Source organism: Wyeomyia smithii, chromosome 2 (genome assembly GCF_029784165.1).
Source record: "Wyeomyia smithii strain HCP4-BCI-WySm-NY-G18 chromosome 2, ASM2978416v1, whole genome shotgun sequence".
Classification (NCBI taxonomy): Eukaryota; Metazoa; Arthropoda; class Insecta; order Diptera; family Culicidae; genus Wyeomyia; species Wyeomyia smithii.
In genome coordinates, this window is record NC_073695.1 from 96,797,860 (window position 1) to 96,817,846 (window position 19,987).

General features: G+C 41.8%; 1 protein-coding gene across 4 annotated transcripts; it reads right to left on the bottom strand.

The window, feature by feature from the left end:
- On the bottom strand, nucleotides 1–2,143 carry LOC129722549 (uncharacterized). 4 transcript variants are annotated; one of them, XM_055676063.1, is made up of 4 exons: nucleotides 1,955–2,143; nucleotides 1,701–1,816; nucleotides 1,014–1,385; nucleotides 1–950 (listed from the first exon to the last, which is right to left on the bottom strand). In XM_055676063.1, the coding sequence occupies exons 2-4, from the start codon at nucleotides 1,813–1,815 to the stop codon at nucleotides 139–141; spliced, it is 1,299 nt and encodes a 432-aa protein (XP_055532038.1). In that variant the 5' UTR covers nucleotide 1,816; nucleotides 1,955–2,143; the 3' UTR covers nucleotides 1–138. The 4 variants fall into 4 exon arrangements, with proteins under 4 accessions (XP_055532038.1, XP_055532037.1, XP_055532036.1 ...); XM_055676062.1 differs by having other exon boundaries at nucleotides 1,674–1,816; XM_055676061.1 differs by having other exon boundaries at nucleotides 1,017–1,816.
- Nucleotides 2,144–19,987: the final 17,844 nt, after the last annotated feature.

The window sequence follows — 19,987 nt, forward strand, 5'->3', positions numbered from 1 at the left end:
TTACCTGAAAAACTAATTTTTTTTTTCACAAACTTCCAATTTCAATCACATTTCTGTTGTTCACAATTTTATTGTATTTTATTTTAACCTAATGCATAAAACACGAGAACAATCGAAGATTTCCACTTTGACAGCACTCTACTTAGGAGTGACGGAGTTCTCGACGGTTGCCAGCTGCATCGAGGATTGTGACACCACTGGCAGAGAGTGCACTGCTCCTTCTGCGGTCGATGAAACAGCCGTCAGTCTGGCTTCTGGCGTTGAAGTCGACGTAGTCGTGGACGTTGAAGTTGATGTTGACGTTGATGTGCTACTGCTACTACTGCTGACAATCGTTGATACGGGAATTATTGCAGTTGGTGAAGCTTCCAGAGGCGCAGCCGCTGGAGATGCTATTCTCGTAGTCGTTGTTACTGTTGTCGATGTTGATCGTGGGTTATCGGATGAGACACCAGTGATAGTGGATGTTAGTTTCGATGGTCTGGTAGGACGCCCACGGCGAGCGCGCGTTGACCTGGGCGTAGTGGAAACGCTGGCTTCAGTTGATGTTGCGGCATTACGTTTCGTTGTGGTTCTCGGAGTGCGGGAAGTAGTGATACGACTGGTGGTAACGCGACTGCCCCCAGGACGTGTGGGACGCGTACGGCGTGTCGTGCCAACTGACGTCGATGACGACTCAACTGATGTACCGGAAGAGCCTGAAGCAGTACTCGCAGGGGAAGCAGTAGCAGTGCTTTCGCTTCCTTCGGCAACTGCCTTTGCATTGACTTCTTTTCCTAGCAATTGATTCTTTTTATATGACAACAACGGGTGAAGACCTTTTTTGGTAAACGGCAACGGTGTGCTGTTTGTTGATACAGCATCACCGGAAGATTCCGTAGTTTCACTCTTGGCCTCAATTGTGTCAGCAATTGGAATTCCAGGACGGCTTAGATCTTCATGTTTATATACTGAAAAAATCGATTGAATTCGCTGTAAAATATATTCCAAAATAGGTCCAAACTTGGACTCACTACCTTCACCCCATACTTTAGCAGGGATTATGACTGTCGCTTGATCAAGTGTTAATAAAGAAGCTGGTGGTGGCGGCAGTGGCGATGGCTGCGTTTCTGTCTTGGATTGACTAGGGTTACTTGTGGCAGTGGCGCCCAGCCCAGCACCGAGAGCTAGTTTGCCATCATCGATTATTTCATCGTAAAACGGGATTTCACTCGTTGTACTACTACCACCACTGTCACCTAAGCCTTGTGCAAATGCAAACTTCACAGCGGTGTTACTCTTCTTCAGGTTATCGAGAAAATACTCGCTAAAGGACGTGAAGTTCCCGAATGCAAGCTGGCGCAACTGCTGTTCGTGCCTTTGTGCAACCGCGCCGATCTCTGCGTCTAAAAGCAGCTTTTGTGCATCAGTTAAACTACGAAAGCCTTGCCTCTTTTGCATTCCACTCCGGTTATCAACGATGGATTTATGATGAAAAAAGCGTGAATTATGCTGAACATGATTTGCATTAATGCGGTGGTTACGTCTGTGATGATAATGATGGTGATGATTGTGATTTAGATAATTCAGACCATTTTGATGAGGGTGATCGATATTATGAAGGTTAGTGTGTATATGAATGTCTCGTCGGTTACGATGGCTGACAAAATCCTCCCCCACACTCATTGACCTACCGTCGTTATCCGTCGGAGCAAACTGACCTTTACTTCTCTGGCGAGATCTCTGCAGCAGTAACGATCTAAGCCCATCCTCTTGCGGTAACGATGCTACCAGAGGCACCAGAAGGCAACACCAAACTAGCAATTTGTAATTCATTCTGCAAAAACCACAAAAAAGAACACAAAACTTAAAACCACAAACTGTTACACATCGATGGTGGCAATAAAGTTACGACGCCCGAAAAACCAATATTTCGTGTACCGATTCTATAACCAACGTTGGTCGTACCGCTCACCTGACTATCTGATTCTTAACCGTGTACTCGCAAACAACAAACCGTCAATTTCCCGAGGACCTCCCACGATAACCGAAAAAAAACGAACAAAAAAAAGAAAATCACACGCGACACCTGGCCAGCCGCTGCAGTTGAACTCGGAAACACACGACCGACTACGGGCACGATCGCTGAAAGAATGAAAGGTGTTTTCGATACAGGCATGGCATTTCACTGCCGCTGCCGAACGGTTGAAACACGCTACCACACCATTCTTTTGCGGTACCAAGCGACGACCGGCAACTCCGAGAGGCTACAGTGGGCTCGGTGTTGTCGTGAGGGGTGTAGTCAGGGTGCTGCTGCACGGGGTGCTTTCAGTTACAAATGCTGTAACGGTTATTATTTTTCTTTGAATTTTTTCTTAGGACCTAGCTTATCACTAACGATAAACATTTTCAATAACGAATGAATCCAAGATAATGTCGAAATCCAAATTTTTCAACAAACTTTTATTAATTTAATTGTTTCACAAGAATTGAGAACTACTACAAATTTAAAAAAAATTAAAACGTATAAGAACAAAAATGAAAAATCATACTATCATACCCGTGTAGATTTGTATTCCGTGTTTTGTTGAAGAATGAGGATATCCAGTTTGAATTAATTTAGTACTTACAGAGGCATTTTAATATTCTAATAATTTTACTATTTTACTTTTAATTCAACATACTGTTAATAAAAAAATACGTATCTGGAATTTCGTATACGGAATTATTTATTTGTTTTTTGAGGATTGACTTATTTGAAGCATTCAGTAAAAATTTTCAGCAGCCTAAAGGGCAACTGTCACTTTCACTGAATATGTGAAAGGGTACAAACCCGGACACGTATTCAAACGCCTAAAACCGCTCGGAATCAACCGGAAATTCGTGTACCGGACCATAAATCGGTACCTAGAGACCGGAGGCACCGAGGACAAGGCACGATCTGGACGACCAAGGTCTGTGAGAACTCCAAGGCTGAAAAAGATTATACGAGACCGGATTCGCCGAAATCCCGCCCAATCTGCACGGAAGCTGGCCAGGAACCTTAAAATGAACCGAGAATCAATCCGCCTGCTTCTGCGCAAGGATTTAAAACTTACACCGTACAAAAAACAGGTGGTTCATGAGGTTACCAAAGCTACAAAGGACAAAAGGTACCAACGGTCGCGGGAGTTGCTCGGTTGGCGCGCAGATGACGAGATTATTTTTTCAGACGAGAAGCTGTTCGTTTTGGAGCAAACAGTCAATCGCCAAAATGATCGAGTTTGGAGTGTGAGCCTCCAGCAAGCTCCTGCGGACAAGCTGAACGTTTCCCGGTTCCAAAATAAGACGTCAGTGATGGTTTGGGGAGCCATTTGCAAGAGAGGTAAACTGCCTCTTATTTTTATCGATAAAGGGGTCAAAATCAACGCAGCGTACTACCTGGACACGGTTTTGAATAAAAATGTTCTGCCTCAAGCTGAACTATTGTTTGAAGACGATTACTACTGTTTCCAGCAAGATGGCGCCCCATCCCACACCGCAAAGGTTGTTCAGGCGTGGTGTGAGGAAAACTTGACCGATTTCATTTCGAAGAATGAACGGCCTCCGTCGTCTCCGGATCTGAATCCACTGGATTATTTCGTGTGGGGATACATGATGTCGAAGCTGAACGACTATAAAATAACAAATTTGGAGCAATTCAAGCGAGTTATCACGAAAATCTGGGACGAGATGCCGATGGAGCACGTGCGCGCCGCTTGCGACGACTTTCCGAGACGTCTGAAGCTGGTTCGATCAGAGAAAGGTGGTGTAATTCCGAGATATCGTCTGTGAAGTATCTTTATGAGTTACTGAATAAAGCTATGAAAGCTAGATTCAGATTTTCTTCTTATTCTTTGAAATATTGAGATTTTCCTGTGTGACCGGACTTTTTTGTCACCCTGTAGCGTTTGTCCATCTGAGTGCCGAGTATCGACTGATCGCAGCGTTGTGCCACTGCCTGTCGTTTGCAGTAGCGATGTTGCTCGTGCACGTGTTGAGGTAGAAAATAGATCGCTAAATTATCGTAGGATAGATTTTGCTGCGCTGTCTGACTATTTAATAAATTTCGATTGGGAAAGTCTGCAAACCTGCACCGATATTGACGATTTGACTCACCGTTATCGTGATGTAATTGCTCAGCGGTTTTTTTTTTTTTTTGTAAGATTTGGACCACTGCGACCATTGTTTTGATCTTTTGTGGTATACCTCTTCTTTAGTCTAGGTACTCGTGGCAGACATATCACTATTGATGGAAGTGATCGTCGTTGTCATATCGCACCCTTTCTCCCAATTAGGCACTGAATTTCGTATGAAATGTATTACCTCATTAGGATTCGCAGACCAGACCTCAAAAGGCTTCAAAGTTCCTTTTCCAAAGGCTCTTATTCTGCGCTGTATTAGTGCACTGCAGTGGCAGAGCAAATGTTCTGCGGTTTCACATTCGAACCCGCAGAGACGACAAATTTCGTCATCTGACTGACCAATTTGTTTCAGGTGATGCTTACTTGGACAGTGTCCTGTAAACAGTCCGGTAATTGTTCTTAGTCCCTTTTTATTTAAACTAAGCAATTGCTGGTTATTCTTGATGCTTGGTTTTATAAAGCGCTTAGACTGGCGTAGCCCTACTGAGCCTATCCAGTTCTTTTGTATAGTCCTATGTTCCCAGGTTTTCAATTCTGCTTTCAAGGCGCTTGATGACACCCCACAGAACGGTTCTGGGCCAATGAAATCGGTACATGATCCCTGTATAGCTAACGTATCGGCTTTTTCATTGCCTTCCACTCCGCAGTGACCAGGAACCCAGTATAACCATGCTTGGTTCTTTTCTACCACTTGTTTCAGTGAAAGGATGCACTCCCATACTAGCTTAGAGGTACATGTGAAGGCTTTTAGTGCTTTAAGTGCTGCTTGGCTATCAGAAAAAAAAACATATGTTAGCATGACTGTATTTCCTAGCCAAACAGACTTGTGCACATTCATAAATTGCAAATATTTCGGCCTGGAACTCTGAAGGCCACTGTTGGTATCGAGATACTTATCCCAGGACCATTTATACCTGCTCCGGTTGAATCATTCATTTTTGAGCCATCTGTGTAAAAGACGACAGAGCCTTGTCGGATATTCGGGCCACCTTTTTCCCAAACTTCCCGTTCGGTCTCTATGATTTTGAAAGGTATTTCGAAGTTTGCTTCTGTATTCATCCAGTCTTCGATACCTGATATATGTTTGCTCAGCTGGAAATGTTTGAGGATTGCCAGCTGGCCTGTCTGATCTCCATCAGGTGCTTTTTTAAGGCGTGTTAGTCTCAATGCACATTTTTCCGCCTCTAGTTGTACTACCTGGTGGAGTGGTAATAGATGCAGAATTGCATCTAAGGCTTTTGACGGAGCACTTTTCATTACTCCTGTAATTGCATTACAAATTAGCCTTTGCAACTTGCCTAGCTTGTTCTGCGTTGACCTTTCTTTTGTTTTAGGCCACCACACTAGCGAGGCATACGTTATTCTTGGTCTTATCATTGCCTGGTACAACCAATAAATCATACTTGGCCTTAGACCCCATGTTCTGCCAATAGCTTTGCTACATGCCCAGAGGGCACTCGTAGCTTTACCGATGACATATTCAATATGTGCATTCTAGCTGAGTTTCTGATCCAAAACCGTACCGTACCATGTCTGGGGTTTTTTTATTTTCCAAAAACCCCAGACATGGTACGGTAAACAACCGACCGCATAATTCCCTACCAAACTCCAATCAAGAGTGCTAAATTTTCATTTTTACATACTACAAATAAAAAACAGGATTTAAGGTTTGCTCTTTATCAGTCCACATAAGCACTGAGGATTACTGTATGTCACAGTCGAAATATATATATTTGCGCGGACTGAATTTCAATATTTATTTCCCAAATTTCAAGTAGAGTCTAACGGAAACCGATAATTATTTCTTTTGATCTTTCATATCACTCTGCTAAGACGCTCGGTATAGATTTTCCAAATGTGTGTAAACTCGGTTATCTTCGACTATCGCATCAACGGATTGGAACTGAAGAGGTGTAACTGACTTTCATTCTACTGTCTGTATACCGGAAAAGCTCAGTAGCAAGAGACCCTGTGACTATGGTCCCAGGATCGGCTTACTACTGGGCAATCAGCGGGGCTTCGCGAACAACTGTGCGGACTACTTTCACCTTGCTATTTGGGCTATTGTATTCTGATTTGTATTTAAAAAGGAACTAATTGTATGAAAAATAACTATTTTATTAAAAGTAACTTACCACAAAAGATCAAAATAATGGTCGCAGTGGTCCAAATCTTACAAAAAATAAAATAAAAGTAACTATTTTTAGCGGGAAATTTGGGTATTTTATTTATCTTTTCTTTAGTAAGTGTGTATGTGGGTGGGTGTTGGGATGGCTGATGATCGGTACGTACCGCTGCTTACGCTGACGCTGCTGCTGCTCGGTGTGGGTGACGCTGCTACCGCTGCTGTGGCATGATGCTCTGCTTCGTTGCTGCTGCGGGTTGACGCTGCTGGGGTTATCGACGGAGGCGGGGAGCGGGGAGGTAGCCAAATCAAACGCTGGCTGCTACTTTGGTAGCTCTCTCTGGTCTTCCCTCTTTGACGGAGATCGACAGGCCCAGGACGATACCGGAGTGACCGTGCCGAGAGGGGAAAGACCTTCTTTACTATGATGGCTCCGAGCCAGAGGACGATCGCTGGTCCTTTACGGGTTAGACGTAGACGTTGACGTGCATCCAGAGCTCGCTAGGCCGGTCGTGTGCTGATTTAGCCGCATGCCACGGTTTAATCCACCTTAAGTTTGATGATTCACAATTCACAACTACTCTTTTTGCCACTCAGAACTCGTAGGAAAAATCTTCGAACTTGCAAATTTATGACGTTGAGCACACGAATACCAGATACTATCTGATGATGGCTGGCCTCTTGGGCCACTAAGACAGCTTTTCGCGCGGTTTTCTGCGCCAATCGTTCTCGATGGCTGCGCATTTTTTCGCGCCTCAATTAATTTGACACCCATCTGTATAACAGATTTTCTCCTCCTCAACCTATTCGTCATACTGGATGGGTGCTGCCTATTTTACCACCCACTTGTACCCTCTGTGTGTTGTGCATATTGTTTTAGTAAGTTAACAAATTTCGGTATTTTTACTTTTTTATTTTGACTAACCCTACTAACCTATTTTTTTTTTTACAAACAACATTAACTTACAAATACATTTTACTAACCCTACTTATGATAACCCTTGAATATAAACGTGAAAGTATGATTAAACATTGAAGCACAAATAAAAATCATACAGGAGTCTGTAACCGACGGTTACAGAGGGTTGGTCATGTAAGGGATCTAGGTGTTTTTCTTGACACTAAACTTACATTCCACCTACATCACACAACGATAATTTCGAAAGCTACACGCCAGCTTGGTTTCATATCAAAACTCGCCCGTGATTTTAATGATCCGCACTGCCCACTAGTCGAGAACTGCAATCTGGTTTGGTTTCCTCGCCAACTTACTTGGAACTTGCGGATTGAGCGTATCAAAAAATGCTTCGTCCGTATTACATTACGTGAGCTCCCCTGGCGAGATCCTGCTGAATTACCTCCGTATCCAGATTGCATCAACCTGTGTTTATAGCCAAATTACTCCATGGAGAAATCGACTCACCGAAGCTTTTGTCTCTCGTGAACTTTCGTGCATCACAACGCGCTCTGCGTTCAACTGGATTTCTGCAGACCTCTTTTCATCGCACATCGTTCGGTTATAATGAGCCCGTCACCGCCTGTATAAGATCTTTTGCTTGTGTTGAGCACGTGTTTGACTTCAACGAATCCGTGGATGAATTCGTGCAGAAGATCAAAAGAACGAACATTTTATGAACTTGACACAAATATTGTAATATTTATTAAGACCTTGGTCTGATAAATTGTAAAAATAAATAATAATAATAATAATAATAATAATAGTAATAATGCCGTCAGTTTATGGAGTACTTTTTAACAGGCGTGGGTTCTTGGGTTCGAATCTTGATAGAATGAGGCCGATCAAAAGCTGATCCAAATAAAAAATCGATTAACATATACTACTAAATCATCAAATCGTTGAAAAAGTATGAGACTCAGTAGGTTGATTGAAAACATAATATTTCTCTAGAGTTGTACAGGATTTGTGAACTAACACTTTTATAAGTATTTTGTTTCTAATGCAAACGAGAAAGATCAAATGGCTACAACTCGGTTGATGTTCAAAGGATTTGCTTCGCACCAATTAATTGGATAACTAGCTACCCAAGCAACATATTTTGTTACAAATAAGAATTAGTAAGCATTATTTGACGAATTAAAAAAATTATGTGCGGTCTCTGCAACAGACATCATTACTATTATGTGACCTAAAAAGCGCAAATTTGCAGTCTGTATGCAATTATCTAGTTGTTACTTCTGATTAACAATTAGGTAACATTACATATCAGTCGCAGTGGAACCGATAAAGCACTTGTTTAGTGTTACATTGTGCATATCTTGAATCTTTTTCTAGTCAACTTAAAGTTTCGACTCAACAAATTTCTCAGAAGTATTTGTTTAGCTTTTTCTCAGTACAGATGCCACAAAATGAGAAGCGACGTATTGTAAAATATAATCTATAATATAATATGGTTCTTTGATTCTCTGAGTTAATACATGAAATCGAAATGCAAATTAAAGTCCATGGTGAAACTGATGATTTTGCTAACGTAAAAAGCACGCGCTCCGAATATATTGGTGCATTAGTTGACTTAATTACTTTTATTTATCATTTCATATACTCGCTTGAAAAATTTTCAATGTCGGAATAAACTCTAATTTAAAGTATTGTAGTTAGCGAGAAACACTAACAGATTATTATTGGGAAACTGTATTGCAGGGCATATGGAAATATGAAGCAAAAATAATTCGTTTATTCGCTCAAAATAGTCGCCATTTATATCATCTCACTCGAATTCACACTGCCAGTCAATAGAGTGGCTATATCTTTCGTGGAACGAACAACATATCTTTATTAAAGAAAAAAAAACAATTTGCCTTAGCGTAGCGCTTGTTGAAACAACTCAGTTCATTGGAAGCGCAGTGAGAAAATGCACTTCTTAAGTTATTTTCCACACGGATTGCTAATTACCGCGGTTTACACGCGAATTTTCGATTTATCGCTTTTTCGCGGATTTTCTGACTACGGCGGTTTATTGCGCGGAGTTTTGAATCAACGCTCATATTTTAATTACATCTTTTTATGCTGATTTAAAATTTAAAGCGGTTATAATGTAAATAGTTACTGAAATATCCAATAAAACATTCTATGGAAATCATTAGGATTTAAAAAATATTAGTGTTACTTCTAGAACTCTTTTCCATTATGATCTTTTTTTTTTTTTTCTTCACATAACATTTATTTGACACGGCACAAATACAATTTAATGTTTAACGGCGCCAATTATATCTGATGACTTAAAAACTAAAGCAAATTTTTTATCCTCGCTGCCGACTACGAGCTGAAATTAAGTCTAACTTAAAACTAGCATGGGATTTCCAATCAGTGTTTTGTTGTTCAATGGTCGTCTGATAATCGTCGAATGGCATGTATGGATTCGTTCTGCTGAGCCACGATGTCGTGAGTTGGGACAGAGGCTCGTAGTCCTTGGGTCCTGGTTCTGTTGTGCGGGGTCTGGTTGCTGGTTTTGTGCTTAAGGTTCAAACGTGTTCTTGTCGTTTTGTTGGGTGTAGACGGAGGGGAACGGGACTAGACTGGGGCGTGGATGGATTTCAGGAAAACGTATATAAGGGACATGTAGGATAGGTCACGGCTCGCCAAGACATCACGAACAGGAACAGCCGGCTGTCTACCCTCGGCCTGCAGGGAAGCTATTAATTTAGACCTGGCGTCACGGTGTACAGGGCATGACCAAACCACATGCTCTATGTCGTGATAACCTTCACCACAGGCACAGATACCACTTTCCCCGAGCCCAACACGACGGAGGAGCGCGTCAAATCTATAGTGATTGGACATAAGCCGGGACATCACGCAAATGAAATCCCGACCTACATCCAACCCCTTGAACCACGGGTTCGTCGATACTTTGGGGATTATGGAATGTAACCACCTTCCCAATTCCCCTCTGGTCCAAGCATTTTGCCAACTGATGATCGTACTCTGACGTACAAGTGCGAAAAATTCATTAAAGGCAATTGGTCTTTCATAAATATCACCGTTTGTTGCGCCCACCTTAGCCAAAGAGTCCGCTTTCTCATTACCCGGTATCGAGCAGTGAGAAGGGACCCACGCTAAGGTAATCTGAGTAGATTTTTCGGATAAAGCACTCAGATGTTCCCGTATTTTCCCCAGGAAATACGGAGAGTGCTTAACATCTTTCATCGATCGGAGAGCCTCAATGGAACTGAGACTGTCCGTAAAGATGAAATAATGGTCCGTGGGCATTTTTTCGATAATCCCTAGGGTGTACTGAATTGCAGCTAATTCTGCGACGTAAACAGAAGCAGGATTATCGAGCTTATGGGAGACGGTTAAATTGTTATTGAAGATACCGAAGCCAGTGGACCCATCAAGAAGTGATCCGTCAGTGTAGTACATATTGTCGCAGTTAATGTTTCGATATTTATTGGAAAAAATTTTAGGGATCTGTTGCACGCGTAAATGATCCGGGATTCCACGAGTTTCTTCTATCATGGATGTATCGAAAAACACAGTAGAATCAGAAGTATTTGATAAGTCGACACGATTTGGAATATTCGAAGAAGGGTTAATATTTTGGGACATGTGATTGAAATACAATGTCATAAAACGGGTTTGAGAATTAAGTTCGATTAACCTTTCAAAATTTTCAATCACGGGACGGTTCAAGACCTCACATTTGATTAGAATACGAGAAGACAGGCTCCAGAAGCGGTTTTTCAATGGTAGTACTCCAGCTAAAACCTCCAAACTCATCGTATGGGTCGACTGCATGCAACCTAAGGCGATACGCAAACAACGATATTGTATTCGCTCCAGTTTGATCAAATGTGTGTTTGCTGCGGAGCGGAAGCAGAAACACCCGTATTCAATAACAGACAATATCGTTGTTTGGTAAAGCCTTATAAGGTCTCCTGGATGGGCTCCCCACCATTGTCCGGTTATTGTACGAAGAAAATTCACTCTTTGTTGACATTTTTTCATCAGATACCTCACGTGACAACCCCAGGTGCCTTTAGAGTCGAACCAGACACCAAGATATTTGTGTACCAAAACCTGAGAAATCGTTTTACCCATTAATTGTGTTTGAAGCTGAGCAGGTTCATGCTTCCTAGAAAAAACTACTATCTCAGTCTTCTCCGGAGAGAATTCGATACCTAGCTGTAAAGCCCAAGCAGACAAATTGTCCAAGGTATCTTGCAATGGTCCTTGCAAATCGGCAGCTTTGGCTCCTGTAACAGAGATTACACTGTCGTCTGCAAGTTGTCTTATCGTGCATGAATTTGCCAGACATTCGTCGATGTCATTTACATAAAAGTTGTAAAGAAGGGGGCTTAAACATGAGCCCTGGGGAAGACCCATGTAGCTAATGCGAAAAGTTGCCAAATCGCCATGCGTAAAATGCATGTGCTTTTCGGACAACAAGTTGTGCAAAAAATTGTTCAAAATTGGAGAAAATCCTTGTCGGTGAAGTTTACCCGAAAGAATGTCAATAGAAACGGAATCAAAAGCCCCCTTAATGTCCAAGAACGCAGACGCCATTTGTTCTTTACGAGCATACGCCAGCTGAATATCTGTTGAAAGCAACGCAAGACAATCATTCGTCCCTTTGGCACGGCGGAAGCCAAATTGAGTTTCTGATAGTAGACCATTTGATTCGACCCAGTGGTCTAAACGACGGAGTATCATTTTTTCCATCAATTTCCGGATACAGGATAGCATTGCAATCGGCCTATAAGAGTTGTGATTAGAAGCTGGTTTCCCTGGTTTTTGGATGGCGATCACCTTCACTTGCCTCCAATCCTGCGGTACAATGTTTTGCTCCAGGAACTTATTGAACAAGTTCAACAAGCGCCTCTTGGCATTGCCGGGTAGATTCTTCAACAAGTTGAATTTGATTCTATCTAATCCAGGCGCGTTATTGTTACAGGACAGGAGGGCAACTGAAAGTTCTGCCATCGTAAAAGGTGATTCTATCGCGTCGTGGCCCGGAGACGCATCGCGAACAATATTTTGCTCAGGAACAGAGTCCGGACATACTTTCCTGGCAAAATCAAATATCCACCTACTTGAAGACTCCTCGCTTTCGTTGACCGTTACGCGATTCCGCATTCTTCGGGCTGTGTTCCAAAGAGTGCTCATCGATGTCTCCCACGACGTCTCGTTCACGAACCGACGCCAATATCCACGTTTCTTTGCTTTAGCCAAGCTTTTAAGCTTGGTATCAAGCTCCGAATACCGTAAATAGTCGCCAGGTATACCTCCCGTCTGGTAGGCCTTAAACGCGTCGGATCTTTGCGTGTAGACATCGGAGCACTCTTGGTCCCACCACGGAGTGGGAGGCCGTTCTTTGATCGTTACGCCGGGATATTTCTTCGTTTGGGCTTGCAACGCGGCGTCGAGAATCAAGCCCGCGAGGAGGTTGTATTCTTCAAGTGGTGAATGATGTTGAATCGACTCGACCGCTTTTGAAATCATTTCCTCGTATAACTTCCAATCGACATTTCGTGTGAGGTCATACGGAATGTCAATTGGTCGCATGCGAGTTGACCCGTTAGTAATTGAAATAAGAATAGGCAGATGGTCGCTACCGTGAGGATCGAGGATTACCTTCCATGTGCAATCCAACCGTAGCGACGTCGAACATAAGGATAGATCCAAAGCGCTTGGGCGCGCTGGAGGTTTCGGGATACGTGTCATTTCACCGTTGTTTAAAATAGTCATGTCGAAGTCATCGCAAAGGTTATAGATTAAAGAGGAGCGGTTATCATTGTATGGGGAACCCCAAGCCACGCCATGAGAGTTGAAGTCTCCCAAAATCAAACGTGGCGAGGGAAGAAGTTCTATTAAATCAAAGAGCAGCCGTTGCCCAACCTGTGCTCTGGGGGGAATATATATTGAGGCAATACAAAGCTCTTTACCTTGTATTGTCATTTGACATGCGACAACTTCGATGCCTGGAATCGAGGGGAGGTTAATACGATAGAAAGAATAGCACTTTTTAATCCCTAAAAGTACTCCTCCATATGGGGTGTCTCGATCAAGGCGAATAATATTAAAATCATGGAAGTTGAGATCAATATTTGAAGTAAGCCAAGTTTCACAAAGGGAAAATGCATCGCATTTGTTTTTATTTATCAAAACTTTAAGTGAATCAATTTTTGGTAAAATACTTCTACAATTCCACTGTAAGACAGAGATAGAATCCTTCATATACGCAGTTGAATTAGGCATCGAAGGATACAATCGCTGCAAGGAGAGGCCATTGGGCAGTCAACTGCTTCAAAAATGATCTAACTGTTGGGAGGAATGCTGTAAGAAAAATTTTAATTGGATCGGGTACATTGAAAGTTTCAAAAATCCAGTCCACAATGTCAGAAAATTTCACTAATCCAGAGTTTGTTTCATCAACTGGGAGTGTAAAAGGAGCAACTGGGGTTTTAGATGTTCCTGGCAGTGCTGGGAACTCCTTCTGGGACTTTAAATTTGCCAGCCCAGGAGGAGTTTGCTTCGGTTTTTCCGCAGCACTGTTTGGTTTGTTTGTAACCTTCATTTCACTTTGAGAAATCTTAGGACCTTTTCTGGGAAGTTTAGGAGAGGAAACACTTTTCCTCTTTCTAGACTCCCCAGGATTGGCGTAAGATGCTCCCGCTGGTGAATCGTCAGAATCGGTTTCCTCAGAGGGCAACAGATCGAAGGGGTTCGAAGTAACGGGAGAAGTGGTAACGGTCTTCTTCAGCATGTCAGCGTAGGAACGCTTTGAACGCTCTTTGAGAGACCGTTTTATTTTATCCCTGCGCTGCATGTACACCGCACATGTCGAGAGCTCATGCAGATTTTCTCCGCAGTGAATACACTTTTCAGCGTTAACACTGCAAGAATCTTCCGCATGAGACTCCCCACACTTGCCACAACGTGCCTTATTGCAGCAGTAGGCGGCTGTATGGCCTAACTGCTTGCAATTCAGGCAGTTCATGACGCGGGGCACGTAGAGCCTCACAGGGAGACGAACCCGGTGGATCGAGACGTGGCTTGGTAGTGCAGACCCGGCGAACGTAACTCGAAACGAGTCTGACGGAGTGTATACTGTTTTGCCACCGATGATCGATGCTGACCGCAATTGCTTGCAGTCGAGCACCTTTACTTCGGGACACGTTTTGTTCTTAAAGCACCCTTTGGCACTTTGCAGTATACACTCGACGGACAGACTCGAATCGGTTATGACACCTCCGATCTCCACGTCTCGTGCGGGTATGTAAACGCGATACTCGCGTGTGAAGTGCTCAGAGCAAGCTATATCGTTGGCCTCTTTCAGGTTACCGACCACGACACGGAGCTTGTTAGGCCGGACCTTGGAAATTTCGGTCACGCCCTTGTACTCCTTCGTCAGGTCTTTAGAAATCTGCAAGAGGTTCAACTTTTTCGATTTCGGTCCTGCCTTTGGCCGAAAATAAACAGAATAGCTGCCCTGGGCTCCGTCTGGGTAAAGCCTGGGGCGAGGGGGGACTGAAGAATGAACAGGGGAGGGGGTAACAGAAGGGTCAGGGTCAGAGGGGTTCGGGGATGGTGGCGCGGGAGGCGAGGGATCTACATCCATCGCGCTATGTTTAGCGCACTAGCGCTGACAAGAACACGTACCTTTTTATTTCTCCCTTCCAGTAAGGTTGGTTGTCCGATCGTTCGAAGTAGCAGCCGTTACAGCCAGCAGCACCAATACAGCAGCACCAAACAGCCACCAGCAGCGAGCCAGGTGTGAGATCACTCCACACAGCGATACGACTCGCTGACACTGATGGCTTCTTCTTTTTCCTCGTTTGTGTCTCGTCCACTGCTGTAGCACAATCCAGCCAGCAGCCAAATCGGCTTACGCACCAGCTGGCAGTCACGATGCGAAACAGTTGCACAAAGGAACGACCTTGAACCCGGATTTATTTCACTCGACCAGGCAAACAATGCCAACACTTGTTCACACGTCTTTTGTTTTATACTCTATCGGACCGATCACCAAACACGTCCAGTACTGATGCGTGTTCGGCACAGAATGGCATTATGATCTTTGTTGCAATACAATTTTTCAACAAAATTAGCAATTTAGAAATAACCATGGTATTTAACCCGTAAAGACCCGGAACGGAACTTGTTTTTTGAAAATGCTCGTTCTCAGCACTGGAACGGCCGATTTGGTAAAAACTTGGAAGTTTATTCAAGGGGAATAGTTGCTCTAAGTTTTGGTAAAGATGCCACCCCTCTGGACCCCTCCCCGTTTTCGTGATAGCAAATAGGTCTGTGTTTTTTTCTAATTTTTCAAACAAATTGAGCAAACACTGGAATTTTCCTACGTATCAATTGCTCCATGTCAGGTGGATGAAATATGGTATGCAAGAGTGAATTTTGGAGTTTCTAATTTATTTCAGTACAATATCACAAAACTACGTATTTTCATAAAAATTAAAAAAAGAAAATCGTTCTTCAAATTTTAAGCTCTACATTTTTGCGGTAAGGTCTCCTGAATCCATACGTGATGGAATATTTATTTTGACATGCAAACATTTTGAGAACAACCAGTTTAAATTCACCAAAGTACGTATTTTCATGGAGAGCTGATGTTCTCAGTCACCCACGGTAGGTTTCAACTTGGCTCTTTAATTTTCAAGCTCTATATTTCTAGAGTAACGTCTTCTGAATCCAAAGATGCTGAAAGTTTTATTCTATCATGCACAGATTTAGAGAAAAACGAGTTTGAATTCACTAAAGTACGAGTTCTTATGAAAACTGGATTTTCCCCAAATCTGTGCACGCTAGAAAAAAATTTTCACCATCTTTGGATTCAGAAGACGTTATTATAAAAATATAGAGCTTGGAAATTGAAGAGCTAAGTTGAAACCTTCCGTGGGAGACTGAGAAAATCCGGTTTCCATGAAAAAACGTACTTTGGTGAATTTAAACTGGTTTTTCTCAAAATGTTTGCATGTCAAAATAAATATTCCATCGCGTATGGATTCAGGAGACCTTACCGCAAAAATGTAGAGCTTAAAATTTGAAGAACGGTTTTGTTGTTTGATTTTTCAAAAAAATACGTAGTTTTGTGATCTTGTACTGAAATAATTTGGAAACTCCAAAATTCACTCTTACATACCATATTTCATCCACATGACAAGCTTTTGATACATGGAGCAATTGATACGTATGAAAATTCCCAGTGTTTGCTCAATCTGTTTGAAAAATTAGAAAAAAAACACAGACATATTTGCGTCTCACGAAAACGGGGAGGGGTCCAGAGGGGTGGCACCTATACCAAAACTTAGAGCTACTATTCTCCTTGAATGAACTTCCAAGTTATCCCAAATCGGCCGTTCCAGCGCTGAGAACGAGCATTTTCAAAAAACAAGTTCCGTCTCGGGTCTTTACGGGTTAAGGACAAGGTGTGCAAAAACTTTTAGTTGGTAGTAAGAGAATGAATTTCTCATTACATTCGGATATCACAATTAGGTTACAATTATCTGCCATAACTACTGTTTAACTTCGGCTTGTTTTTGTCACTTGTTCAACGTCTAGATTTGTCACACTAAAACAACAGCATCTCAAATGTTGCCGGTATGTTACCCTGTAACAATAGCTTGACAAATCTTGTCACGAAATAACTTATTCTGCCCATGCATCTTGCTACAGTGTAACAAAAGTATTTTTGACATTTGTTGTTTGTTGTTGAGCGAAGATGGACTAAAACAGTCGCATAGGAAAACCAAGGGCGAGACGGTCGCAGTTTTATCCAACGATAATATTGGATGTTCACTAATACTTTGCATAGAGTAATACCAACTGAACATGTCTAATATCATTGAAAACTACAGCTTTTGAATGTCCTAGAGCCGCAATAGCGTAAATTCGACAAAGAGAAAACTACATCAGTTTGCTGCACTGATGAGGGCGGAATCATTTTGGTAATTTCTTGTATGTGTTAACACACGAAATTATCAGAAGTTTGATGGCATATGACTGGCATTATTAAATTGTTAAAATATCAATAGTTTTCTATAGAAATGAGCAGTTCATTGGTTGGCCTTGGTTCCCCTATGTGATGTTTTTATCATGAAGAACTTGAAAATAAAGCAGCGATGCCGTTTGGTGTTGTGCAGAGATATAAGACACAGACACAGATAACTAAAAACAACTCCATCTAATATTACTATGCGGTGGTGCAGGCAAGCTGGGTTTTGAAAAAAAAAATGTTTACTAGCCATCTAACAATATTCTTCAATTTGGTAAAAATAACGAATCCGCTCCGGAAAAGTAGAGCTGGTCTAGGGGCTAGACACCTTTATTTTTATGAAAAATATTTCGATAATATTACACGATATTGGTTGATATATTTTGATATTTATCGTTTATCTGTCAATTGAGATACCTCCAACGATTATTTGACGTCAATGAGCTATGATTCAGAAAGAGGGGTGCCCAAAAATGCAACGATAAATACTTTGTAATATTGAATATTGAAAATATATAGCAATATATCAATAGAGTCTTGCCTCTAGGAGCTGGTCATGTTTTTGCTCAGCTAAGCAAGCAAACTTCAAATCAAATCTGCAATGTAACCTATGAAAATAGAGATCCTCAGAGGGAGAGAAAAGCGATGAAAAAACCGCTGATTTGGCAACTAGGTTTCACATATCAGATGTGCCAGATCTCTTCTCAAAGCGCAATGTTCACTTTTATATTCGGCTCGTATAACTGATGGTGACGGTAAAAGTCCTGGCGAATAAAAAAGATGGTGACGGTAAAAGTCCTGGCGAATAAATCCCAAAAACCGTCAAGGTGTTAAATTGTTCATATGTTCAATTTTATGTTCAATTTTATATACTCTCATTATTATTCTGTAGACCATACAAAGGGTTTGTGAACCACCAGTTAAGAATCACTATGATGAAGCAACTTTGGAGCATTCTCAATTCATGTTTTAGCATTAAAACATGAAAAACTTGTGAAAATAAATATATTCTTTATTTAACCTTATTGCAATACCTTTCAATGTGTTACCTTTCTTGTTCGTTTGGCTCGAATTTTGACATGTTCGTTTGGCTCACAACACTCTCTTCGCATATCTCTCCCTCTCAGTATTGCTAAATCAAAATACATGTTAATACATGTACAGGGTGAGGAAAAATTATCCGTGTTCAATGTTTTAGTCATAACTTTATTCTTTCAATATTAAACAACAGCATGTTCATACAAAATGTAAATACATCAGCATGTTTTGTAATATTTACATCACGAACTCGAAATGTCCACCCTTGGCTTCAACGCACGCCTTCAATCGTTTAGGGAAATTATCGACGATGGACGATAGTTCTTACACATGAATGGCATCCCAGGTTTTGCTTAGACTAGCTTTCAAATGATCCAATGATTTTTTTGGTTTAGTACAGACTCTGGATTCAAGAATAGACCAAATGGAATAGTCCATTGGATTTAAATCAGGAGAGTTTGAAGGCCATTCATCTTTAGTTAAATATCTCGGAAAAAGTCTGCTACAGAGGTTCAGTGTTTTTTTTTTGCTCCATACGATGGAGCCCAAACTTGTTTTAATGTCCATTTAGTTTTACCGAAATTAACACGTGCCCAATGTGCCACTGTGTCGGTAAAAGCTTTTGGTAAAGAAATTGAATTTTTCGAATTGACCTTCTAGAACACTACACTGACACAAAAAACACGGATAATTATTCCTCACCCTGTATTGCATGAGAGTTGTCGACTAGTGACAATGCAATAAGATTTCTGGATATGCCGCATATCGGTTGCATGTAAACATTCACAAAGAATGTTTGATTCAAGTTACTGTGCGACATCGAAGTTACACTTCGCACTCTGTAACATTTTTGAATCTTAGTGACATGGAAAGTCAATTCGCGACATATTTGTGATTTTTCTTCTCTCATGTAATCAATATATTTCACAGTAACTGCAATGAGAGCACTGTGCGACTTCCATCTAAAATTCTTTTTTTTTTTTTTTTCAAACAGATGTTGCAAGTGCTGCTTGGGTATGCGTCCACCAAAAAGCAGAAAATTATTCTGAGCTGCTCACGATACAAACTTAAACGAAGAAAGCAGACCCACCTTTTCCAGAACAAAGAAAGCCGCCTGGTACAGTGCTGTATGAAAATTTCGGGTGCGTTATCAAACCCGTTTGAAACACACAAGGGACTATAACAAGGCAATGGTCTTTCCTGCCTGTTGTTCAACATTCTGCATGGAAATATGAAGCGTGCGACCCTTAGCATACGCATGATCTTCAAGAAATTCAGCACGACGTGGACCTTGTCAGACGGTTGCTGAACAGTACATCAAGCTGGAACGTGAAGCAGATAAAGTTGGATTGAAGGGGAATACGTCGAAGACCAAGTATCTGCTAGCAGTGCGATAGAGCTCGCATAGATATTAGCGTAGTAAACAACGAAGATGAGTTCGAGATATTTGACGAATTTGTGCGCCTCGGACCATTGGTAACGTCAGACAATGACCGCAGCAGAGAAATCCGCAGGCGTATTGCAGTTCGTATCTACTATGAACTCCACAAGACTTTGAGGTCTGGTAAACTTAGCCACTGTATCAAGTCCACCAAATACAAATTGCTTGTACGACCGGTAGTCTTCTACGGGCACAAAACATTAACAATGCTCGAGGAGGACCCAAAAGCACTGGCCGTTTTCGAAAGACATGTGCTTAGAACCATCTCCAG